This window comes from Ostrinia nubilalis, chromosome 24 (assembly GCF_963855985.1).
Source record: "Ostrinia nubilalis chromosome 24, ilOstNubi1.1, whole genome shotgun sequence".
NCBI lineage: Eukaryota > Metazoa > Arthropoda > Insecta > Lepidoptera > Crambidae > Ostrinia > Ostrinia nubilalis.
The window spans coordinates 7,380,695-7,408,206 of record NC_087111.1 but is presented as its reverse complement, the minus strand read 5'-3'; the positions used below and the strand labels follow the sequence as shown (position 1 = coordinate 7,408,206).

The following is a 27,512-nucleotide window of genomic DNA, read 5'->3' as shown; positions in this document are numbered from 1 at the left end:
TAGTGACGTCACTATTTTGTCAAGTCAATTAAACTACTTTTTTCAATTACAATGCAAACAAAATTTTTAATTTACAGGTAAGTAATTTAAAATTAATTAACTTTATAAGACTGGAATGAAAACGTGTCTTTTAAAAAAAGTTGTGATATCGAATTATTGGGGAATGGTGTCAAGTAATCTATTATTTTGCAAATTATGAAAAAAAAAATGGGTTTAAAAAATTAAAACCACAAATTGTACTAATAAAGAATTTATAATTTAATCAATAATTTACAAATGCTTCTTCAAGTTGCCCTTAGAATTAACTATGTATTTAATATTCGTTCCTACGCGTACAAAATATTCCGAACGTTGTTGTTTACTTTGACAAAATCGAGCTTTTGATGACGTCACAAAATATACAGAGACAGGGGGGAAAGTATGGAAATTAACTTACCTCAATTTAAGTACCTACCTAATTTTATACAATAGCATTTTGCATTTAAAAAATCTAGTAGTACATAAAAGATCGTTCATACTTTTATCTAACATACGTACATAATAATTTATTAAAGTAATTATTTACAAGTTGATTTTATACATCAAGAATAAAGATGATGTCGAAGTTATTGCCAATCAATACAAGTTTCTTATAGGCTAACTTTTCTGCATACACTGACTGTAGCCTATTATTATCTGCAATTATCGTGAAAAGTTTAAATAAAAATGTTTATGTACTTAAGTAGGTGAAACTGTTTGTACTTTAAAGACTTTTCTCAAAAAAAATCCTAAGAGGGCCAACAGAGCTGGCATTCACTTGAATTGATTAAAAAAAAATAATTCATAAGTTTTTGGAGGGAACACTGACAGTGACACTTGCCTGCCAGTGACAAGGCAAAGAAATAAAAAAGAACCAACGTAAAATGAAATTCTGAACCCACCTCTTTTAATGAACAGTTACCAATTAATTTATTCATCGCAAACAAGAACATTGTTGCCAGAGGCCATTTCCAAGAAGTTTACATTCGAAGGGCCGTTGAAAAGCACAAATAGATAAAAAACTGCCTGTTTAAAGCCCATTTAAGGCAGCTACTAGCAAATAGGTTGATATTATTGGATACTTTACATTAAGAAACTGACTTCGAAAATGAATTAAAACTCGTAAAACTAAATGGAAGTAGCAATTACAAGTCATTGAATTGAAACTGACTAATTAAATGGTAAATGAACGGTTTGTTGTAGCTCTAATGTGGTGGTAAAAAGTTACAAGGGTTTAGACTTGCCAATTGAATTAAGTTGAGTGCTGACTTTGATCCAAGGTTCGGAACCGGTTTGAAAAATACCGTTATTATATGTTCTATAACGTTATTTACATACATTTCGTTCTGAGCGAAAACTAAATTCATTTGATCTTTGTATTTAAAGGCGCTTATAATTCTATTTTAGTTATTACAGTTGAGTCACCTCTCCTAATTTCTGACAAAGACATAATAGTTATTAGAGAAAAACTAAAAACAGAACAGAGGAATTAATCCTTTTAGGTTTGACAACCCTTTTCAAATCGGTTGCAGTAGATTTTTAGTAAACTAATATTAGATAATTTTCTTATTTCTTCATTATTATGTAGAAAATAAATAACAGATTTTTTGATGAGATGACTTCATAGGCTTTGAAGGGTACGTTAAGCCTTTTGACAAAGTTAACGGCTCATGGGTTTTATAACCCATAAATAAATAGAATAGAAAAGAAACTGGCTGTAAAAAAGCTAAGTATGACAGATCACATAACAAGCAAGTATTTTTTTGAGATCTGAACTCAAGTCTTGAAAAATAGGAACAAAAACACGTAGCATAGGAATAACTTAAACAATTGTAGCTTGGATAAAAAAATAGTAATTTAAATAAATAAATCTATAGGATGATTCTATACCAACTTATACGCAACAACATTATTTTACTTAAAATCTAGTTAAGTAGCAGTTAAGTTGAAAATTGCACTTATTGTTTAATATAATTTTGTAAAATACATGACTACATAACTGAAGTATACGGAGCTTATCATGATACTTTTATACACTGTCCTTAATTTTTTAAACATCCTTAAAAAGAACGAACACTTTATTTTTAATGTCTTCACTATCACATGTTCAACCAGTTTTGACAGTTCGAAATTCGAAATTTCAAAATTTCTCCCGCACTAAGATGGCTGGTCGTCGTTTTCGCGCGTTCCCGCGTTTTCTAGTCGTCAATGTGGTTGGAGGGAGTTTAGTATGTTCATGTTTATGGCGTGCTGGTGGGTCGGGGGGCCTCCTAGGAAGCTGAGCTGGGGCCTGGTGGCCGCGGCCATGGCTGCGAAGAGGGGAGGCGCCCCTCCCCCGCCGAAGAGCGCAAAGGACGGAGGGAGAAGGGGTCGGGCTGACAGCCGAAGTTTCTCGATTTCAGCCTCTTGTAACCGTTTCGCTTTCGCTCGTCGGTTCTGGAACCAGATTTTGACCTGGAATAGAGAAATTTAAAGTTAACAAAGTAGAAAAAGATATTACGACCAATTTTGTGTGGACCTCCTACAATGTCTGTATTAGGATTTTATTGGGGGAATATCTCCACAGGAAATCCTTACTACATTGGAGTTATACATGTTGTTTGATGCATCATAATAATCAAATTTCTCACAGCACCAGATATGCCCCGAAGCGGTGCTACTATATTTTTACCTCAAAATAAAGCAAGGTTTAGATTAGCAATTTGCAGAACTAAGTTGACTTCTGCAAGCTGTTTACCACTTATAGCTGTGGCAAGCTAACTTCTGCAAGATTTACACAGCGGTGGCAGCTTGCGGAAGTCAACTTAGTTCTGCAAATTGCTAATCTAAACCTTGCTTTATTTTGAGGTAAAAATATAGTACCACCACTTCGGGCCATATCTGGTGATGTGAGACATTTGATTATGATGCATCAACCAACACGTATAACTCCGTTGTTTTTTCCATTGTATCATGTACGAGTACCTTTGCTTTTGCTATACCAAATAAATTATGTATTGTAATATCATTATTATAACTTGTGCAAGTTTTATTAAGTAAATGTTCCCACCTGCGTCTCAGTGAGCCTAAGCGACGAGGAGAACTCGGCTCTCTCAGCGATGCTCAGGTATTGCTTATCCCTGAACTTCTTCTCCAAAGCCAGGAGCTGCTGCGTGGTGAACGGCGTGCGGGGCTTCCTGTTGGGCTTGTGCTTGCGGAGCTGGCACCGGACCACGGGGGGGCCGCTGGGAGGGCCCGCTGGGGGGGAAATTGGGGTTAGAAATGTTGAAAAGAGGTATTATCTTACTAATATTATAAATGCGAAAGTTTGGATGTCTGGATGTTTGTTACTCTTTCACGCAAAAACTACTGAACGGATTTTGATGAAACTTTACAGTATTATTGTTTATAACCCAGATTAACATATAGGCTATACTTTATGACGATCTGTGACAAACTAAATTTCACGCGGGTGAAGCCGCGGGCAAAAGCTAGTTACACATAAATTAACAATTTAACACAGGTCATTTCTCTAAAAAAAGAACGTAAGTATTTTTTTCTGAAACAACAACAGAAGTACGAGTAGATATTAAGGCTGAGTTGTGCCATTATTATTCTGTTGAATGGATTCAACGGACCATTGAACCCATTCATTTGAAGCACACTAGTTTTGCCAATGTCGAGTGTTTAAAGAGACCGTCTTTTTTTATCCACAACGAGGAAGCTCTTTGCCTGTCTTACTTTAATTTTAACAAATGTCAAAATCTGTCAATCTATAGAGTTTGACAGATTAATTATAACATTAACCGGTGTTTTTTGTCTATACAGTAAAATTAAATTGGTGAAACTCATCCTAAAGTGTTTTAAATGTAAAAGTTTTCTACTCATATTGTGATCTCTAACTGAAATATTGTAGTCATCATGACTATGACAATTTGTTACATGGTCATCCTACTTTCTCTCTGATATCGAGATTCACAAAAATAAAAGATTTAAGTCATTTCAAACGTTACAAAACTGGACAGTTTTGAATTTTATTTTACTACAGTACACTCGTAACACCTGATTCGCGCCACAAGACCGCTCGGAACCGTTTCTCGGAAGAGACGTGTCCGCCATTTTCCACTCGGTTGCGGAAATTGGCGCGAAAATTGACGTTGGGCGGCCAGTATTAATTTGCGTACTGTCAGTTAGGGTGACGTATAGTTGGCAAGTTAAAATATGTTTTTGTTTGTGGCCAGTGTTTTATATTAATGAGAATCGTGAATTAAAAATGATTCTGTTTTTACTTTTTCTGATTTTAAGCGTTGCTTAAAATCATGAGTTTGGAGATAGTAGAAGCAATATTTGTTGATAGTGATTACTTCGTAAATCAAAATTTTAGCTGTCCCAGTAACAAAAAACACAACAATTTTTTTCTTTTAAATTCGCGCATCATGACCCCCTCTGAAATCCATTTTTTTAAACTTGATTTTTTTATAACTCTAGTTTAATGCAAACACAAGTAAAGGGATTACTTTAGAGTTCAGTATCTCCCTTTGCTACGGTTCCGTAGTTGGTAATTGCGTTTCTATTCCCGTTGCGTGAAATCCGTAGTAAAACGAGATGAAATGGGTCGTTCCCTTAAGATATTTTAAGCTAGTTACAACTATGTAACGCTTCATTATTTTAACTTAGTTGAAGTTAATTAGTTTTACTTTTAATAGTTCTATTTATGACTCAGCCCTGGTCAAATGTGTCACGTCAAATATCTAGCTCTAAAATAAGGAAACTTGATAATACAGACATGTCTACTAAGAGTTGATTCGACCAAACAAGAATATTAAACTCAGAATAAATCGCCAGTTTTGGTATATTTCCCATACTGAAACTGTCAATGTGCCAGTTATACCAGGAGTTATTCTCGGATAAAAGTTTGGTCGAATCGGGCCTTAAATACTTTAATTCGAAATCCACTTCTAACAACTAGACCCCAGACATTTTTATTAAACAGACTCAAATAAATTAAATAACAATAGTCTTCATTTGTTTTTCAGTCATCATTCATTTCTTTGTTTTTCAGTCATGATCATTTCAGCCACAGGACGTCCACTACTGAACATAGCCCTAATGATTTCCATATTGACCGGTTGGTAGCGGTCTGTTTTTAAGTCAATTGACATCAACTTATATCAACCTATACATATTTGATATCTGAACTAATAGACCTTTTTAATAAGTTTATTAGTTCATTATGAACCACCGCGCCGGCCATTATAGGCTATTTAGCGGGCGGAAGTGGCACAATGGCGCCCCCTGTCGATCGCGGCGTCATTATACAGCCGATCGCGTACCATTCAAACGGTAGGTAAATTGATTCAGCATACAACAAGGAACAGTAGGGCTTGAAGGATTTGCCTGGATGCGTTCTACGGTCACCGGCACCGGTTAGATCAACGTGAACGCAGTATTTTTTTAATGCATAACAAGGCAGGTATTTGATTTGACCGCAATCGCACCTGGTGTTAAGTTCATCATCTATGAACAACATTGTCAGTCAGGGAAATGGTCAGCGATCTCCGAAAGTCATTTTGTCAGCGGTCTTCGCTCGTGCCCGCACGGTTCAGATGGGAGTGAGTTTACACCAAACGCCATCACTAGCGATTTTAGTTTTTGAAAGTTTCCGCTGGGGGCGCTGTACAATCCGTCATACATTTAATTTCACTTTTTTACGCAGTCGACTTCGAATGCGTTTGACGTAAACTCACACTACGCCCCTAGATCGCATCAGAGGGCCTCAGCCCACAGTACAAAATATGTGAGACCGAAATTGTTCATTACATGATGCGGGCTGCGTTCACTTTGAACGGTGACCGCAGAACGAATCCAGTGTGGCGAATCCTTACATCATCGTGTCAAACCAAAGTTTTTGAAAGCGTTTGATGAAAAAAAGCGCTTAATAAGCAAAATAGCGATCGTTACGACAGTTTTCGGCGAAGACACGTTTGCTGACATTTATTTGTTATCTTCAATTATGACGTGTTTCATTATTTTTTAGTAGTGACAGCGCTTACCGCTTAGCGATCGCCATTTTGCTTATAAGCGCTTCCAAACACTTTTTCCGCCAAACATCTCCATTGCCATCAAAAAAGGAACCTACTACGTATATTTTCCTTGCTCTGATATTAAACGGCTAACGACCGATCGAATTAATATTAATCGAGACATAAAGTTGCACATAATTGTGGCCATTGAAACTGCTGATTTGTTTGCATATTCCGTTTAATTTAACTGTTCAATGACAATGGATAATCAAATGATTGCTTGACCGCAGAGTCAATAGGAAGTAATGTATTATGAAGATTGTTAAAGCTGTTATTATTATCCGTCAAAATTACCTATGTTTTTTTAAATAATTACAGTAAGAAGCGATGTGACGTCACTCTTTTGATATCTATTGGTGGTTTCGAAGAAGGTATTCAATGAAAAAATATGAAGATCAAAATTTGAATGATCAAAATCGATGAATGTTGAATGGGCTTGGGGCCAGATGACAAAGTAGAATAAAAAACAAAAATCGGAGAAGAAAAATAGTAAATAGGTAAAACCTACTTAGGTTTAGGAACGGTGAAGAAGATGTCAGACTGGCCGACTCGTGATCCGAGGTTCGATTGTGGTGAACCCATTCGTAACGCAAGCATAATGTTTTTATTTAGCTTACCCGGGCTTATTTTATTATTAACGGGCTTATTAGACTTGTTAATATTCTTTTTAAAATGAAAAAAAGGTCTTGTACCTCTCGAACAATAAATCCGTATTTATTACATAGGCATAATATTAAATAATATGGTCCCCTGATTCCAAACGGGTCATATAAACATCGAGCGCAGTTCTAGAGCTGATTTGCTTAGTATCCATTGTTCCAGGCAATAAAAGCAATCGGCATACTAATATTTCAATTTCCTGTCGACATGAATATTGTATAGTTACTTGATAAAGACTGACCCCCATTAACATACAAAAAGTTAGAATGTGCAGGATGTTGACGCGCATTTCCCTAATTATTTGACCCTTTCCAATCAGGACAATACTATTAAGTGAATTGAAGCTGAATTAATGAATGAAATGTCGATACTTAAAATAAATAAGAAAAAGCTATTCAGTATTGATAGCAGAGAAAGCATTCTAGTTAACTTAAGCCTGCTCACTGTTTTAGGGCTCTTTCCCAAGGAGACATCTCGTTTTTTGCAGAAACTGTTTTTTGCAGGATTCCGTTTAATCGTAGTAGTAAGTAAGTATGTATGTATGTATAGTATCTACGTTATTTTAATATTAATATGCATACAAATATCCCGTTTGCAGTGTTCCGCAAAAGCCTACACTGTCCTGCAAAAACCGATACATTTGAATTTGGAATTCGAATTTCCATTAACACATTACTGTGCTTATGTGGTCACACGACGACAGCCCAGTAATGCAGGACCCCACAAAACTGGATGCCATGGAAAAGGGCCCAAATGATTATCCTATTTCCCACACATCAGAGAACAGCGAAAAAGGCGTGTATGTAATTATCCCCCAGCAGATATCCGTTGTCACTATCACCCAGCCTTATCAGCGTCGCTATTTGCATTACAAATTGCATTAACATAAACGTTAAATTCAATTAATTCGTTAGCAGCAAGATCTGCGCATTCCTTATCCGATCCATAGACAATCAAAAAAGGAAAACCGCGCCACACCAATGTCTGCCTTTAAGCGCTTCAGTGATAAAATACAACAATTTCAATGGCCACCTGCCGACGTATCAATGCGCTCCCGAACGCTAATGAAGATATAATATCCATCTCGTATTTATTTTCCCGCGCGGCGGCCATTTTGTGATGACAGACCATAGAGCATTTTGCGTAATGGCGCCCAATTAAGCGCGGCAGGATTACTTAATAGGATTTAGTTGTCAATGTCAGGTTAATTGGGACGTTGTAATCTGTGTTATTGATGTAAATTACGGATGTTTCGGCTTGTTCTTCGTAGTTGCGGTATGTATGCGGTTAGTGGCGCTGCATTGGCTTTAAGACATGCTTGTCACTACAATAGGAACATTTGCTTAGCGTTTAGAAGGGATTATTAAGTTACCTACCTAGAATTCACGTTTACATGGTAGTGTTTGGTGGTGTCTAGTTTTTGACAACTTGGTAGGTATTAGATTAGGAAAAGATTTGAAGTGTCCTGAAAATATATTTTTTTTCATTCAAGATAAGTTAGAAAAACAGCTGCTCAGAAAAAGTTTTAGGATTTCCTCCCGGAAAGTTAACGACTTTCTTGAATTTTATTAGCAATTTTCAGTTACTTATGCCTGTTTTCACCATCAATCCCTAATTTTTAAGTGACCCCTTTGGATACAAAATTCCTGTTATGTGTTACCGTAGGGTTCACTTAAACTAACCTAACTAAAACTAACTTAACCTAACCTAACCTAAGATTCATTAGATAACTAGTGTTTGTGTTCACTTAGGGTCAGATAATTAATTGAAACCTAGTCAGACCCAGGACATTATATGCAGTCTTTATCCAGCATTCGGTTGTATCATTTCTCTTCTCACCTTCACTCCCATCCTTACATAATAAAAGTACGTAGAACAAACCAATTTAGGTGGACTATCGCAATAGATCTCTGTTTGCAAGTCTTCGGTCATTAATATCCAATTACTGTCCATAATTCTCAAACATTCGTGTCACCGACCAATTACGAGTGTGCTCGGATTACCGAGTGAGCGATTATCGAGAAAATGCGATCTCCAGCCATTTTCCGGCACATCACTATCCGTATGCTGTACACAATGTAGGAGGTTTCAGTAACGCCTCCGCGGTATTGTAGAGTTAGTTGAAGCACAAAATAGGAGTTGAAGTCTGTGTTCGATTCCCAGGTTGACAACCGAATATTTTCATAGTTTTCAGTGGTAGTGTCAAATGTGTGTGTGTCCAATCCACCACGTTTAGTGCCTTTTGATGAACATTTTGAAAAAAATGTGCACCGTCCTACGTTCGTTCGTTCAGCCAAATGAAACACTGTTGGACAAAGGCCTCCCCAAGGATTTCCATAACGACCGGTCCTGCGCTGTCCGCATCCAGTACCGTCTTTATACCTCTTACATACAAGCTAGTAAAGCTTCGTTCTCTCTACCTTTTAAAATAGTGCATTTGTTCCTAGTATGGCTGTTGACATTGCAAATATCGTGCTTCACAGCTTGCAGGTTAAGCCGTGTCAGTTGAAGTGAGCCACGCTTAGACGACATTATTTTGATATTAGGGTTGTGACATCAGTTGTTACAATTCACACGATAGACGAAGAAGGATTTGAAAACCAATTCTTCGGTCCACACTCTATGGTGCATTACATTACCAATCTCACTGTATTCACTTCCACAGTGACCCAGACGCTCGACTGCTCCTCAGTTTTTATATCGATTCTTAGAAAATCGATTAGCTAGCGACGAGCGAAATAAATTTCATCTTAAGACTTGCGCAGAATGTTAATTGCCATGGAAGTGGTGGATGGTTGCAGTGAAATATGCGATAACAGCCTATTAATTATGTAAAAGAAAAGTCTACTTTCTGTTTTGTTTGAGTTCTAAAATTGAAGACGATTCTTTACTTAGGTTTAGCGCGTTTAGCACTTCAAGCTTTACATCGTGACGTCTTATTTACTTGTAATAGGAGCCAGTTTACAACAAAAATGTAATCTGCTTGATGTGCTATCGTCTGTACTAAAAAAAGTTTGAAAGAAGAAAAAAATATTCGCAAAGTGCGAGTTTCTCAGTCTCTCATTAAGTAATTAGTACTTAGTTTAAAGTTGGCATTTTTTAATTCGAAACCTCTTGATTTTTTACATAAAAATAAACTGTTCTTTTTGTGCTCTTGCCCTTCAATTCCCTTGAAATTGACTGTAACTGGATGTCACCCCTATGAATTATGAATAGTAAACTGCAAAACCGGATTATACAAGAAAAAGCTTGAAATAATAAGCGTTAAAGTGCGGCCATTTTGTTTTTATTTCAATATGGCACCAATTACGGGGCGTTTTAATTAAATATTGATGTTATTTTTCTTAATCAGCATTAAATAACTACATTCTGATGACAAGGGAACAATGAATGATCAACGAACGTTTAATTGTTAATTGAATGTTAAGGAATTTAGTGCTGTGTCGAGTCGATGTAATTGGTATCGAGGCAGATCCAGTACGGTTAATAAATGTGAAGTATTTTTATCAATAAATAATTCATATTGTAATATCACTGTGTCATGTGTGCTGCCTATATTTGGTGCTGCGCCCGTGACTTCTTTGCTGATCTTATTTAATCACTTATTTATACAGTTATGTAAAATCTTATTATTTATATCATCGTTTGTCATTAGTTATGTTCTATTAACATTTTTGTTTTATTTTTTAAACAAATTTAAAAAAACTATTTAAGTGCGCTAACAACAATATTGATATCAACCGTGTAACGTCCTACATTAGCCGTTTAACGTCTTGCGATCTAGGTACTTACCTTGATTCTTAGGCAAAACTTTATATATGGCCCATCTAAAAATCCAATCAAAAGCAAGAGAAAATCCGTCTCTAACCTAACCTAAATAAATACTTTTATTGCACACATAATATTTTGGTCTTCAAAAATTTTAATTTTATCAATCAATCGCTCGATGTATGCACATCACTAAATTAGACAAACGAAGCGTCCATCGCTAATTACCGAGGAATATAACCATAAAATACACAACCGTAAAAGCCTACCAAATGAAATTGTTCATTCGGAAAATATTAATTGTAATTTATTGCAGTGTTATTGTTTCATAATCACTGGTTGCGGTCGCCATTTTACGAGTGTTCTGAGATAATGAAGACGTAAAAAGTGTTCTCCGAAACGTCTGAGATGGGATGGGTGACCGCGGATTGAGGATTTTATTGCACTATTAGAAAGCGTGTTCAATTTTAATCCTTTGTTAGTATTGTAAACAGTTCTTGACTGTATTTTTTTTATTTAAATTTTTATTTCAGGGGAGCAAGACGTAGAGATAAAATTACACTATGAATGTATGTTTGTTTAAAGTTGATAATGTAAAAGTTATACAATGAGTCCTACACCACTCTATCCAATTGGCGGTTTTAGGGTGAAATCATCAATGTGTACTTATAAGTTACGCGTGTTGGGGTTCAGAAGTCAGATTCACTTACTTAACTCATCTAGGATCGAAGTACCTACCTACCTAAATGAAGAAAGTGAATTCCAATACGATTCAAACTAAAGCTCACCCCATTCAGCCCTGACTTTTGGCTGAACTTTCACATCCTTCATTGTTGATTCATGCGCAAATAACGTTGGACATGAATGGTGGTGTCGCCCTATTTACCTACGAAAAAATTTTACGCGGGTCAATTATCAAAATGGCGTCGCGCAACCCTACAAATTGCACGCGAACCGACCGACCTATGCCGCGTAAGACGGTCGCCCTCAGGTCAGCGTCCAAAGGCCTACAATTTCACAATTTGTCCGCGCGCGCTTTTTGCAAGCCCCAGTAATTGGCGCGCTCACCTGCACTCACAGTCGCCAACATGCCGGCCCAAATATGGCCGCTGTCCGTCGACCATTCCGCTTTTTAGGACTATCTGACAAATCGCCCATTTGCGACGACACTGTGACATCTCGACATATACGATTTTTTGTTTTACCGAAATTCTGAACCGCGATCTTGCGTTCTTTTATCTCCAAAAACAGGGTATTTGTTACTCCAAAAACAACAATACTATGAGAGAAAGAGACAAAATATTACGTTATAGCGCTGGCTCGTTCGGCGATCTAGTTGGCTTCGACACTGTGACAGTTCAGTTGCCACCTGCGCTTTGAGATGTGAGGTGTTCTTCGTTTTTAAGAAAAACGTGACATATCGAGGATACCGCGGTATTGATGACAAAGGTAAGTTTTTAAAATATTTTTATTTTATTCGACAATGTGGCACGTCATACTTATCACAGTGTTCTTCTAAAACAAAAAGCAAAGTAAAAGATAAATTATTTATATGTCACGTTATTCTTGTAAGAAAGTCGAAGTATCATCGGGACATCTTAACTAGTAACGTTGTAGATGATGAAAATTTTTCCTATATTGGAAATATGTTGTAGGTCATTTGTTGATGTTCTGTTATTGCAGAATACATGTTATTGAAATTGAATGGTATATCTACTTGTCACGTTGTACACGCTAAACAGTAATACTAAACTCCAGATATCATTACAGATGGGGACTAGCAATGCAAAAAAGCAAAGGTTAACATTTGTGGCGATGCACTGCCTGAAGGAATTCCACAACCTAATCCGACAACATGACTAACAGCGCTATGCGAGCGCTGTGAAAGGGTCTCTTTGAGCTACAATAACGTCGGAACTAATATGAGTAGATATAGACTGATAAACATACATTCGTTTTGAAGAATAGTTCAAATACTAGAAATACAGTGCAAATAAAACATACTTATACGACTGTCTGTTTTTACAGACACAACAAGCAAAATATTTTATATTATCATACAATAGCCTTAGATTAGCTTAATCTAAGACGATAGCTAACAAAATTATCTATTAGTAGAAGTATGCTAAAATAGCAATGCGTTGGATGACCCCAGATATTTATTTATTTTCGTTCGTTTTCAGCCAAATGACGTCCACTGCTGGACAAAGGCCTCCCCCAAGGTTTTCCACAATGAACGGTCCTGCGCTGCCCGCATCCAGGCTCTTCCCGCGACCTTCACCAGATCGTCGGTCCACCTAGTAGGAGGCCTCCCCACGCTACGTCTTTTTTTAATTTTAATTTATTTATTTATTATTATGTAATTATTCAATGTTACTTAGCTGTATTGGCTATGTTTTGCTTTCTGCAAAAAAAGGTATTTTAATGTTTTAATATAATTACAGATCATCAGCAATTGATGGAATTTTATCGCATCTTGCCCAAATTTACTTTGGCGGGCGCAACATTGTTTTGTATAATAATATTGCAATAGGTATAACTATTGCAGAAAAACTACGCCAATAAAATGGCTACATTATTTATAAAATAATAGTGGTTGTTATTTTTCACTATTAATACATTATTTAAATATCTTTTATAAATTTAATTTTAAATAAGTATAAAAAATTAAAAGACCCTAAAAGGTACCAAAATGTCGCTTTTTTGCCATTTTATGCGCCGGAGACGGCGATTTTTGCGTTGATAGTTTTAGGATTAAATTGTCATAACTAGTCTGTTAAAAAACATCTATTTACTAACCTAGTATGTACCTACAATTTTTTTTCTGCATACATACACACTTAGTACAGTTTCTCTTACTGTGTTTTTTTGTAGTAGTTTACGAGGTTTTACTTTTGAGAGTTTTACGTTTATTTTGTTATGTATTAGTTTTTAGAATAAGAAAACTTAATGTGAACTTAAATATTGTATGTATACAACTGTCTGTCTACTTAGAAATATTTTTATAAGTGAAATTTAACATGGCAAAGCGAAATATTCGCCTGTTCCAATAATTACCTCATTTTTACTGATTGTAATGTTAGTAAAATAAAAAAAATTTTTTCAAGATCAACGTTTTATCTAAATAATGACTTATATAAATATATTTTTTTATATCATCTACAACGTGACAACTGAACTTACCATCTTCAAAATATTATTTTTTACTAGAACAACGTGATAAGTTGTCTCTTTTTTTTTCAATCGCTATAATTTCATAAATTTAGACGCAAAGTTATGTCTTACTATGAATATTTAAATTCATTAATAGTTAATCTTTAAACGTTTCATACACAATTAGGTAATCCTAACCTTATTTTAAGAGTTATGGTCATTCAAAAGTTAAAAAGTCGATTTCTGTAAAACCACTGTTTTTGATATATCACAGTGTCGTCGCAAATGGACGAAATGTGTAATTATTTATTTAATACCGGCCGCGAGACGACCGATTTGGGCACAATTCGCATACCGTTTTTAATGTTTTTCGGTTGGCAGCGCCGACGGTGGCGCAAAGGTGGTATAATAAATACTTTAATAAGATAATAACAACGTTTTCGGACAAAGGTGCGGTGTATACGAGGTTATTAAGATTCATAGTTATTTTATTCGTTTCTAAATTAAAATTGACAGCTCACCTCCTTACAGTTCCGAAAAGGGAGATAACGAACTAAGTTTTTACAAGACGAAGAATATTTCTTGCAAAGAACTTCGACACCATTCGTTGGCCAAATATTGGGTATTCAAGTCCTGTAAAGTTTCCACTTACGTGAACACGACTCTACCATATCGGTATAAAATGAGGGTGCAAGTTTTTCACCTTATCACCCAACAATAATGAATTTATTCAGGAAAATATGTATAATTGAAATCCAAAGTTTGTAACAACATTCATTCATACTGATGAAGAACGTCTCGTTTTTTTTTAATCTTTAAAAAAGAAACAATTTTTCTTTCAAAAGACCGAACCAATTTCAAAAAACCGAATTCGAGCCTCTTTATTTTTCTTGTTGGTATTATGTATTCGGAATTCCGTAAGAAACCGGGGCTTTGTCTAGGAAAGACTGATTCGCAAAATGGCTACATTTGGTTTGTAGTGGAATCATAAATACTTAGGTACTTAGATGCATGGATAATGAATTTGTACGTTCCTAAAAAGGATCTATCTTATTTTCAGACTTATCCAACACTGGCACAACTTTGCATAATTTGAATAAACAAAACAAAACAAAAATGTATAATTCCGCTGAATTGCATAGCTTGATTTCGTGCGGAAAATGGCCAGTCATTTTCCCATGCAAGCCAGGCCAGTTCACACGGATTGCTTGCATATTTAACTGAATACTTAGACTAATAACCGTTGATCTAGATTCCGTAGTTCTGGATCGGTTACCGAGGTATCCGTAATTGACATGGATACTCAATATTTTTTATAAAATGTCGAGGAAAAAATGTAGAGCGAAAAGTTGAAATGGCGAAACGAAGCCTAATCAAGTTAGTTAAAGGGTTAGATAGATCATAATCTGACGGCTGTAGTTACATAAAACTCCTTTTTTGGTTGGTTTAAGTTTCTCAGGTTCGATCTCTGATGGGGCACAGGAATGAAAAATCAATTTTCCCCATTGCTTAGGCTGAGTTGCATCTTTCATCACCTTAACTTTAACCGTAACTATAACTTATACCGGTGTTTTTGTATAGAGATTGAGAGACGTTTGTTATAGTTAAAGTTAAATGGTCCAATCCAGAGTTAAACTTGTTAGAAAATACATACGGTAAGACGAATTTTTTCCAATTAAAATTTTCATTATCTATTACACAATAGGAAATAAAACTAACCTTTATTGAATTTAAATAGCACAGTTCTTTAAACTACTAATTAGTTATTAAATATTCAAGTGATTTGCTTTACAAATAGCCTTTTGAGTGGCAACAAATTTTGTCGAATAGACTCAATAAAAATATATCGTTTACAGTTCAACATTGAAGTTAAGTATAAGATAAATTGGTGCAGTAGTGTCGCAACATGTAAAAGCACCCTTTAGTTAGAAGCCCAATTGGAACGTATTTGGCACAAGAGAGTCCACTAGTCACTAGTGCAGTTTAGATAGAGAATTATCTTCTTTATTGCACAGAGAATGTATTGTATACCAGTAGACGCGGGGGCACCTAGTAAGTTATGTGGTGCTCTCTTTGACAGAAGCCTAGAAATCTGACGGTGCCTTCGGTGAGCCATAATAGTTCAGGAACGTAAATAATATAAATGGCCAAGTCATATTGAGTGGCTTGAGTGATTTAGGATGTAGGCTTTTTAAAGAACTTAAGACTAAGATTCAGAACTATGCTATGATGAGAGAGTGAGTGAGAGACCTTTGTTTTTAGTTTGCAAGAGATACGTAGTACTCGTCGTGACTTAACTTTAACGGTAAGTATCGACTAAAACCTTTTAGTGGGATTATTTTTAGGTTAAAAACGCCTTGTGACAAGAAAAATTCTGCCTACCGGACTCTCTGACCATTTCTACATTATACCAAGTGAACGGATCCAACACTTTACTCGGATAATGTACGACTTATCGAGCGCATTATTAAGTCGTTTGATTGCGAATATGCCAGTGATTTGCGAACGATTTAGAACAACTATTCGAGTGATAAATCTTATGGGATATCTGTTTAATTACCCACTTTGATGCTGGGTAAATTGGAAGCCCTATTAGTGGCAAAAGTTGCTTTTAAGGGTGACTATTAGTTGCAAAAGTTGCTTTTAGGTTAATAGAACTGATTGTGCTAATCAGTGCCAAGATAAGATTTAATAAAGTTATTGATAAAAAATGTGTGTGGAAAAAGCATGAGAAAGTTTAAATAATCGTTTCCTAAATTGACTCGCCCTAGAATTGGGACCTAAGGTATGGATGCTTAATCATGGAATTTATTTTGACCATCTTTTGTTAGCTCCAGCTTTTGAATGAATGAATTAAAATAAACTTAAAACCTTTCTGTAACAAATAAAAGGCCAATAGGTCTCCTGAAAGTGTATTTTATTCAGCTACAATCCAGCTAATATCTTAACAATAGTTTGGGGCTTTGGATCATTATATTTGTGTCATAATTGGACCACTTAAAAATATTATAATTATCTACAGCTTTAAAATAAGTGGCATTACACCTTTACGGTACATAACTTGTCACATTAATAATTAATTCAAGTGATTCCCAGTTCTTCATTATCATTTTCCCTTCATTTGTAGCTTCCAGTAGCTTTATGAATCACAAATATGTAGTTTTTTCACAAAAAGTGTCATCATGAATGGACCAACGACAATAGAGGCGTCTCGACGGCGGGAAACTTTTTTCAAGATGGCGACGGTGTCAAGGCATTGCTGAGGGCTGGTTTTATGTAGCGCAGGAGTTGATATGAGTGTGTTAAGGGTGAGTTTGATAGATCATGGGTATTTTAAAAGTAAGTGCTTACTTTCAGAAAAATCTCGTCATAGGTAATGAGTAAAATACTTATTAGTTTTTTATGAAAGAGCTCTTCTTCAGAAACTTTCACGTGTGATGGCTAGGTATCATTTTAAAAAGTAGTGTATTCAAAGGTTTATGCTTTTTCGTGTGTAGAAAACGTTTGTAATCATGAATTACTCTTACTACTTAGGAAATTACGGGTGAACAATCGAAAAGTTAGCAACTGTTTCTCAAAAGAGTTAACTGTAAAACAACATAGGATTAACTGTCAGTTGCGTTAACTGAATGAAATATGAAGCCAACTCCAAGAAAATACCCCTTAAGGCCGCTAGCTAAGCAATACCAGCTTACTAATTTAATTTTCTCTACATTTTTTCCGCGATACCCTATAAAATGGCCAATCAGGACGCTTGTAACTCGTTAAAGCGACATTCGCAATGATTTACTGACGGACGCCGCGCTGACAGATGGCCGGACGATCGGCGCCACAGTATAGGGAGAACAGCTATCTCATTACTAATAGCATGAAAAACTTCAAGCTAAGAAAGGAAAAAATGCATAGAACATTGATAATGTCAGGCCAGGAAAGTTTATAAGTTTTGGTTCTTGATGAATAATGATACAAAATCAAATATTTTTATTAATACGCTCTGTGACAATGCCCCAGAGAAAATAAATTGAATTACATCAAACATGACTAAGTACCTACCCATACTAAGTTTCCCGGAATGGACGACGAATGAATCAATTGATTAAATGGCTCTCAGAGATAAATGGGAGAATACAAATGTAACCTAGGTAGATACAAGCTAGTATTAACATCTGTGTAACACTCTTTAGTTTTGCAACTTTGGAGTAAAAAAAAACTAATAATTGCTGAATTTAAATCAAACCACATATTGAAAAGAAAGTTTTTCGACTCTTAAGATATTTGGAGATCTATTTCCTATGGCTCAAGTTTGTCTCTATAAACTTAGCGTTACCAGTCAAATGAGCTGGTGGTTCTCATTGCCCTAGTAGAGTTCCGTAACAACTTTGTTTCCGAGAAAACCCATTGTCCTCGCCCAGTGATCCGTTATTCTTTAGTTAATTGATAAGTAATCTAACGAGAAATAACCTCTTTTAAAAAGTCGCCGCTAAGTCGTTTATATCAATAACTGTCTTGCTTTTTAGTACACATAATACCAGATCAGGCTTACCATGTTGACCTAATGATGAACTTTACTGACTGCGAAATAAGAGCTACTTTTGAAGGGCAAATGGGAAACTTGACGTGCGTGACTACCAATTATAGAATTCAAGTAACCTATCTAAGTATGAAAGTAATATCGTAGTTAAAATATTCTTGAAGAATGAAAATGACTAGTTAAGAATTTGTGGAGTTTGAATGTTATTGCCATAATGTCAATAAGTTTTTGCTTTGACATCTGCGGAAATACTATGTAAGAAAGATAGAAATATAAAAACTAGGTATTTTTAACCTTTTTTACTAGGCAAGGTATTCTATTCTATACATTACAATACAGGCTGATAAAATAATAATAATGATAAATTTTTAGGGATAACTACTGCTTTTCAACTATGAAACATATGAATTTGAGTTGGTTGAACAAACAAAAGGAAAAACATCACAGACAGAAGCTCTTGGTTAGCTTTCGACTAAGTTCGATTGAATTTTTTTTTTAATTTTAGATGTTGGTCCGATACAAATCGTTGCAGTTGGGCACCAGAATCATAACCTATTCTGATTTATTTATCATTATTTATACTTTCTAATTTATTTAGTGTATAGATAAACTATATCAATCTACTAGTTATACCATAATGATCCCGTTGCCATAAAACGTGCAGCTGTGATGAATTGGTTAATTAAATTTAAGCATTCATTAATTAAGTGCAAAATGGATTACGCTTAAAAATAAAATTATTTTAATATCAAATAGGTATTGCGCACTTATCGCTGGTAAATACGTACAGTCATCCCACCAAACTATTACTTTGTTGTTACAAAATGAACCTTATTAGAAATACATAAGAGTGCAGGGTTTAGATTTATGTGGGTATGTGTACTTTCGCGATAATAATGACGTTGACGTGGGCTGATTAAAACATTATGTGTGACATGACGCGGGCGAAATATTAAATTAGTGTTGCCAATAAAATAAATTAAAGGGTCGACACATGGCCAGTTTAATTAAAATAAAAGATTGAGTAGATTTTCACACATTATTTGCGCGGTTCTTGCAACTCACGAAGACGAGTGAGCTTTACTTGTGTGTGTACGTGTACATGCACATAACGATAGTGTAATGTCTGTCAAAACTTTTGAAAAACGAACAGTAGCGAGCCACCACACATTATGTAAAGCTCACTCGCCTTCGTGAATTGCAACCTATACCTATTTGATCTGTCATAGAAAATTTTTGCTTTGATTCTGTCGAACTAACTATGGCAGTTTAACTTCCCCGGGACAATCTTGGCCTTCACTGGTTGGGTTTTTATTGGCGGTCAAGCTGTTGATCCTGGCTATACAGGAGTTGCAGCGGTGGAACCGAGAGGTGGGACTATTCCCACCTTTTACCCCGTCCCGTTTTCCGCTGGATAGAGAGGAAATCAGTGGTTTAATTTGCTTGCATGCACAAAAGAGGATTGTCAATTATTATATCTGTCTACAGCATCATCGCTTCGAGAGCACAAATTTTGATCTACATATTATTTTGATTACACTACACACTACACTTATAATACAAAGTCTTCCAGCCACCACGTATGTCTGTCTTTCTCAACTCAAAAACGGATTTTCATGCAGTTTTCTCCAATAGTTTTCCTCCCTCCCTCAACTTCCAATAGATTCATGAGGAAGGTTTCGAATTTAGATTATGTTAATTTGTCAAGGAGAAAATCCTAGTATGGTTAGCGACGAAGCACAGATTATTAATAAGTTTCATAATCATCATCATCATCATTTCAGGACGTCCACTGCTGAACATAGGCCTCCCCCAATGACTTCCACATCGCACGGTTGGTAGCGGCCTGCATCCAGCGCATTCCTGCTACCTATATCAGGTCGTCGGTCCACTTTGTGGGTGGACGGGTTAATAAGTTTACTTAGTCTTATTATGTCAGATTTTCACTCGGGCGAAGCCGCGGGCACAAGCTAGTAGGACTTACGTATTAATGCAAATTCAATATCAAATTAATAAAGAAAGTACAAACAATGATGAAACAAACGGTAATCATGTACAGACTAGAATACATCAATCTCTTTTGTAGCATCTTAATCTAGTTGTAATAGGAGTGATTTTTCAACAACAATTATTGTATTGACTCTACAGAAGCCATCTTAATAGTAGTGCCAATAAAATCGATGGCCGACCGAATCGATTGAGCGTGCCGTTCGTACAGTCAACACCACATAAAACTAAACACTAAGGTCTTTAACATAGTGAAAATAGGTCCTATATTCCAACAAACATGTACAGTCTTTTGTGTAGTTGACTGTACATTTGTGCCAATTATTTGATTGAAGGCAACCAATGAAACAGTGGAGTGCTATCGGATCGGATCCGTCACGGATACGTCACGGAACAATATCGTTTGTGCTGTGGATTTGTATTTTTATTATAGTTAGTAATAGTTTATTCATAGAAGTCTTATGCTTAGCCTCTTGAGTAAGAGGCCCAAAGTTTGATTCCTAGATGGTACAAAAAAAATTGGGAAATCAGAAATCCTGTAGCGGCCCAGTGTAAAAATGTCCAAGGATATTAAAAAAAAAGGTAAGGTCATTGTAATGTAATTGATTGCATTGGAATGATTTTTTAAAATGGAATAGGGATGCAAGTAAAATCATTATTGAGTATATCATTGGGCAAAATTGTTTAAGTTGATTACTTAGTTTATCACTATACATACATATTTTGTTTTGATAATAAATAACTTAGCAAACTGTAACAACATTTGTACAGTTGCCATTAACTACAAGAAGATCAAACGAAGTGGGTTTTAAACTGTACATCCAAAAAGGTACAAAATCAATCGAACAAAATAAACATATTGCAGTAGTTGATTATGTCGCCGACTGTACTATTAAATGTACCATCACGTAGCCAATCGATCCGCTATATATTTCGTTTACTACGCGAACAACAAATACAACAATGCCAAGATTTATTGAAAATTTAATCTAAATTGAAAACAATCTTTTCCTGTACATAAAACATGATTTTATGTGACATCAAATAATCAAATTATACACAGACCGACTACAAATTGCAATATTTTATCGAAAATCCATCGTCGACTCTAACTAACCATATTTTATTTTCATTTTGAAATAACTTACAATATTACTTTTAATATTAAAATGTTATTAGATGTTATTGTTTTGCATGTTACGTGATAACGTTGGAAGTAATATGTATAAGTAAGTAAGTACTACGAAGTGAAGCTAAATGGAAAATTTAGATAGAAAATTCTAAGGAAAATTGTGTTTCTAGTCGATGTTTAAACTTTGTTTAAGTGTTTGTTATTGGGGTTTATATTTGACATCGTAATGACAATACTTTATCATCCTTATCTACATCAGCCTACTTAAAACAGTCCACTGCCGGATCACATAGGTCTCCCCCAATACGGCAACTTTTCTTTCAATTTTTCAAACGTCAAAAATCTGTCAAACTCCATACAAAAAGCAGCGGTTATCGTTACAGGTACCGTTAAAGTTAGGTGGTGTAACTCAGCCTAATACGCTAACGTCCAGTGCCTACCTAAACTGTCATTATTATGCTGAAATGATGATGAATAAATTTGGCATTTGTGGTAAGTTACCATACCATTGACTGTAACATTAGGTAGTTTACTGTGAGGAAGGAAAGATTTGTAAAAAATTAATGGAATTTAAATTCATGAATGAATCACGATATCCTTGATCAACATTGACGTTATATGGGATCGTTGGGAAGCGATTAGGAGTTCAAATCGATATCGTATGTTGTGTAAGATATCGATTTTTGATATTATTGCAGTAATCGAGTTTTTTTTATCCACAACGAGGAAGCTCTTGGCCTGTATCTCACCTGACAGGATGGTAAGTGACGATCAGGCCGAAGGTGAAAGCGAGCTTCACCCGGAATCCTCAACCACGGAGGAACTGGCTATCTTAACTCTGACTGCCGGAACACAATACTGCTGTTAACATTGTTGTTATGGCGACAGACATAGGTAAGATGGTGGTAGCTAGCCAGGCGGACTTAGAACAAGCCCTACCACCAACCAAACCGAACAGAAAAATCTGCCCCCACTGGGAATCGAACCCGGGATCTAACAGAGGCGGTTAAGTTAGTTAGGTTAGTTTATTTTCAATAGTGACTCAACTTTGAAGAGGATACATTTTTTTACACGACAAATACTTACCTATTTGTTTAATGGAGTTAAAACAGTTTAGCATTGAATTTGGCTAAATGAACTCAGTTTTAATATAAGTCATCAAATTTTTTCTACAAAAAATAGATATTTTTTTAAATCCCCTTAAAATAGTCTAATAATGTGATAAATTAGGTAATGCATGAAGGAGTTTGAGTGATTACTTAAATAATTTTCCTCTCCACACCTCTTGCGAGTGTTAGAAAAAAAGATGGCTGCCTAACAAGACATTTTCAACAGAGCATAACTGAGACAAATATATCAACATGTGTTCAAACCAAAGATCATTAGGTATAATCGATATATTATGAGCATCATCGATCAGTTAGGTGACGACACATCGTTCATCAAAATATTAATTAACAGTTCTTAGTAAAGTCTAAAAAAATAGACGTTTCAGCAAAAACAGCGTTAACTAAGGTTAATTAATGCGCTAATTGGGTTAATGGTTAAGTTAACCACTGACCATACAGCTGTAAATTCGCTAAACAGGCAAAAACATGTCGATAATTTAATAAGATAGAAAGCTCAAGCTTTTATAGATGCTTTTTGCGATCGTTAGCAAAAATGAGTGTAATAAAGGAACCGAAAATCTTTTTCTATTGGAAAATTGTACAAATAATTTTATCGGCAAATTAAAAAATAATTAATTAGATCTGAGTCGGTGGTGTGCATCGATATGACGGATGCAAGGCAAGGAAGAAGTCATCATCATCATCATCATCATCATCATTTCAGCCATAGGACGTCCACTGCTGAACATAGGCCTCCCCCAAAACTTTCCATGTTGATCGATTGGTAGCGGCCTGCGTCCAGCGCCTCCCTGCTACCTTTACGATGTCGTCGGTCCACCTTGTAGGTGGACGTCCCACGCTGCGTTTTCCGGTACGCGGCCTCCATTCCAGAACCTTTCTGCCCCATCGGCCGTCAGTTCTGCGTACTATGTGCCCTGCTCATTGCCACTTCAGCTTGCTAATCCGTCGGGCTATGTCAGCGACTTTGGTTCGTTTACGGATCTCCTCATTTCAAGGAAGAAGTAGTATTAGGTAATTCAGTGAATGTCTTGTGTCAACTCGGGAACTATTACCACAGATTACCTACTAATAATCTATCACGGCTCTATGTTCGTTAAGAACTGTCAACAGCAAAATAAAAAAAAAGTCTACGAGTAGTTCTGAGGGCTTAGTGTAGTTTACATCAAACAAACGTCACTATAGTGAGTGCGTTAAAAAAATATAAAATATGAAAATTTTAGTTCTTGAAAGTTTCCGCTAGGGGCGCTGTACAAACCGTCATACATTTAATTTAAACTCACACTATGCCCCCGAGTAATGTGAATTAAACAATGAGGAGCATTAGGAAATGTGATTTGGTCTAGAATTTTCCATGTTGTTTTTTTTTACATTAAGACGTTTTGTTGTATCGCTAATTTAAAAAAAATATATGTCCTTATGTGAAATAAATGACAAATAAATAAATTAATTAACGAGATTAATTAAAAGTGGTCTAAGAATTTGGTTTTTCAGTACTATACAAAGGGTAAAAATCGGTTAAAAATAACTCACATGACTTTACACTTATTTCAATGTAATCAAGTATCCATTAGATCTTTAACCTTATTAAAATCAAGGTATTTCCTACAAATAGACTGTTATCAAGAATTTGTTCACGAAAAAAACTATTTTACATACAAAGACCGCATTAACCTATGACAGGTTAAAATGTAGCATAGACAATTAGGTGTTTTTTTATTGTCGTGACTCGGTACAAATGAGTATAGTAATTAGTTTGCATTGGTTTGGGATCGTCACAGAGATGCAGACTACAGAAAGGAAAATAATATTGTTGAAAAAAAAATGTAGAGAAAAATTACGACTTTTGAATCTAAAATTCTCATTGCCGTACAATGGGAGCCCCATTTTTTTTAGTTTTCTGGAGAGATTTACCGCATTTTTTCCCAAATCCTCGACTTTAGGGTCTATTCCACTTTGATCACCTGGCTATGATCACCCAGGTGATCAAAGTGGACTTACAGTGACAATTTAGTGTCCTTTGATCACCCACGGATACGATGCCCTGGGTGATCAAAGTGGACTCCAGTTAAATTATTATTTCAGTGTCTTTTGATCACCTATAAATGTAAATAAATCATACCTCTGAATAGTCACATACATGTCCAATTTGTTTGTTGCGGTTTTTAGAAAATATCAATTGTTACAAAACAAAATAGTAAGTAAGTACAATATTTTTTATGAGAGTTGAAAACTTTTCAGTTACAGAAAGTTTATTATAAGTATTCGCCACAGAGATGCGACTTTACAATGTTACTACTTTTTTAAAACTTCTATTTTAATTGTTTTGAATAGGTACTTATCATTCTGTTTGTTTCATATTAATTATTTATGAGTGAATCATTAAGGTAATTGAACACTCCAAATAATAAGGGGAAAATGCGAATAATAATTATTAATTAATATTATTAATTTGTGGAATGTGTAATCAAAATCACCGGCTAACCAATGGTAATTAATACATGTAGTTATATTAAGAAAACATTAAAGTAAAACAATTAATTGAATCAGAGTTGAGAGTCATGTTTACATTATTTTATTGTTAAACGATTATGATGATTTTTAAAGAAATTGTAGATATAGTTCTTGCAACTCACGAAGTCCAGTGAGCTTTACTTGTGTGTGTACGTGTACATGCACATAACGATAGTGTAATGTCTATCAATACTTGAAAAACGAACAGTTGCGAGCCACCACACATGTAAAGCTCACTCGCCTACGTGAACTGCAACAACTATAATATAGGAAATTACTTTTATGTCTTAATTATGTATAGTGAAATGTTTAAAGGAAATAGTGACTCTCGTGTCAGTGACAAAAAGATAGATTTTCTATTTTGTGCCTCAGTGGATTAGTGTGGGATATTGGTCCAAATATCTGGGGTTTGATTCCCATATGGGTGGTCATTTTAGAGTCATTTTCATTCCGATTTCGTTAAAATAACATTTATCTAAACTAAATTAATTTTACGTGCCATTTAAATACTATTTTCTCGCTATAAAAGCTTTCTGAAGGCAGACATTGTTAAAGCACGTTAACCCTCGATTAGTCACGAGTCATGGCAGATACCTACATTATTATTACGCCATTGATGGTCAGTTTTGCGCATTGCTCTGCTCATCCATGACGTGGAAAAATACTGACGTCATCGTATCAATTAATGTAACATACCGCTCTACATAACACTTACTAGGTAATATTATAGAGCTGAAGAGTTTGTTGTTTGCTTTGTAAGTACTGGTCTGATTTGAAAAAATATTTTTGTGTTGGATAGCCCAGAGCAGTAAAGAAAAATGTTGTAAAAACGGGAAATATTATTCAAACTATTTTCACGCGTACGAATTCGCGGACACAGCTAGTTTTCTTGATAAAACACAACTTTTTTTCTTTAAGGTTAGTTAAAAATGAAAAAAAAAAATGTATGTCTATTACAGATTATCTAATAAGTTTGTGCTTTCATTGTTTCATCCATCCATGACGTGGAAAAATACCGACGTCATCGTATCAATTGAGCGAGCATACACCTCTACATTTTCCTGATAAAACAACCTGGCTTCCTTGCAGGTAAAGATAATTTAAAAAAAGCCTAAGTAGGTAATACAGATTTATCCAGCTGAGAGTAGTGCTTCTGATTCCAAGGTCAAAACCCAGATACTGATCAGTAAGTAAATTACAGCTCTTAATTGATCTTTTAAAGAATTCAATTTTTGCAAGAATGTTATTTGCGGAAAATTACGCTGCTATCTTTTAAATCTCCTGTATTTGACGCCTTTGCTCTATTTTTTTTATCAATAGCCTCATCTTCTGTTTTTGAACACGAAACTTACGTACTTAGATCTTTAACGGATTTTATTTTAAGAAAAATAATCTCTTTGCTTTAAAAAAAAGTCTTTGAATAAGGGCTCATAGAAACTTACTTTGCTGTTGTCATAAAAAGATTAAATCGAATCTCTTTGCCCATGAAAAAAGCTACTCGATCACAGCACTGACCCAGTTATTGTCCCGAGCAGTGGTAGGGTTAATACTAGGACGTGTAAAAGTGTTTTTTAAAATCTTACTTGCAAAAATAAAATTAGTTTTTTTAAAACCCTTTGAAGAAGGGCTCCTAGAAATCAAAACTTACTGTTCGGAGATCCACCCCTGAACATAGGGTTCGGCGCCATCCAGGGAAACGCGCCGAAGGGCCACGCGGGTGGCGGCGCGTGCCCTTGATACAACCTCGGCAGCAATGGCTGGGGCACCACCACTCCGCTCCTACCCTCGGCTTCCTCCGGCTCTCTCTCATCCCTCTCATCAACGTTGGACTCCACATCCTCAATGTCAACGTCACTGTCATCCGAATCCGGCGCCGCGTCCGTACTTTCTGCGTCGTTACTCGCAACATCAGCTGTATCTCTAACTGGGGTATCAGTCTTGGACCCCAATAGCGAGTCCACGCTGAAAGATATCCGGCCCTTCCCGCCGCCCTCGGCGGTCTCGGCCCGCTCGCATTCGAGCGACGTCTTCATTTCATCTGCTCTGCATTTCAAATTTTCAAATCCGCGTTCTATTTCACCAGTCCCTGTTCTATTCGAACGTCATTTGTTTTTTTATTGTTTTTTTTTGGTTGTAGATTACGTTTTCTTTTTAATTTCCACAGTTTTCCTTCACATGGCCATTTTTGAAGTTTTTAAAATTATAATCAGCCAGTGTTCGGTTCCGGTTCAAAAATTACACATGCAAACTTTTTAATGTCCGAATCGCACTGCTGTTTATTTTTCGCTAACAGATTTCGAAACTATAAAGTTGTCGACGCACCCATTAGCGTTATTTGTGTTAATTTGCGCGCTACTAATCAAATTACACTCGCGGTGTGTTCCAAGTCAATACACTACAGTCACAGATTAGCACAATTTGTACGGTTCCAAATTCAAAATGGGTTCGCGAGTCGCGATTGCGTTCGGAAACGTTGTCCCGCGTGAGTTTCGCGTGAAAATCGCGTTCGCATTGGGGCGACGGAGGCTCGTCCCGCCTCT

At 35.8% G+C, this 27,512-nt stretch overlaps 1 protein-coding gene across 1 annotated transcript; it reads right to left on the bottom strand.

Annotated features, from left to right (window-relative positions):
- Window positions 1–234: 234 nt before the first annotated feature.
- On the bottom strand, window positions 235–27,512 carry LOC135083915 (homeobox protein MSX-3-like). The gene is made up of 3 exons (XM_063978669.1): window positions 26,621–27,512; window positions 3,068–3,255; window positions 235–2,472 (listed from the first exon to the last, which is right to left on the bottom strand). The coding sequence occupies exons 1-3, from the start codon at window positions 27,003–27,005 to the stop codon at window positions 2,224–2,226; spliced, it is 822 nt and encodes a 273-aa protein (XP_063834739.1). The 5' UTR covers window positions 27,006–27,512; the 3' UTR covers window positions 235–2,223.

Excerpts from the sequence above, each read along its gene's own strand:
- LOC135083915 (XM_063978669.1), bottom strand. The coding sequence starts at position 27,005 with ATGAAGACGTCGCTCGAATGCGAGCGGGCCGAGACCGCCGAGGGCGGC. Across the intron at positions 3,256-26,620 it reads CAGGGGTGGATCTCCGAACA|CGGGCCCTCCCAGCGGCCCC; the intron begins GTAAGTTTTGAT and ends TTTCCCCCCCAG. Across the intron at positions 2,473-3,067 it reads TTAGGCTCACTGAGACGCAG|GTCAAAATCTGGTTCCAGAA; the intron begins GTGGGAACATTT and ends TCTCTATTCCAG.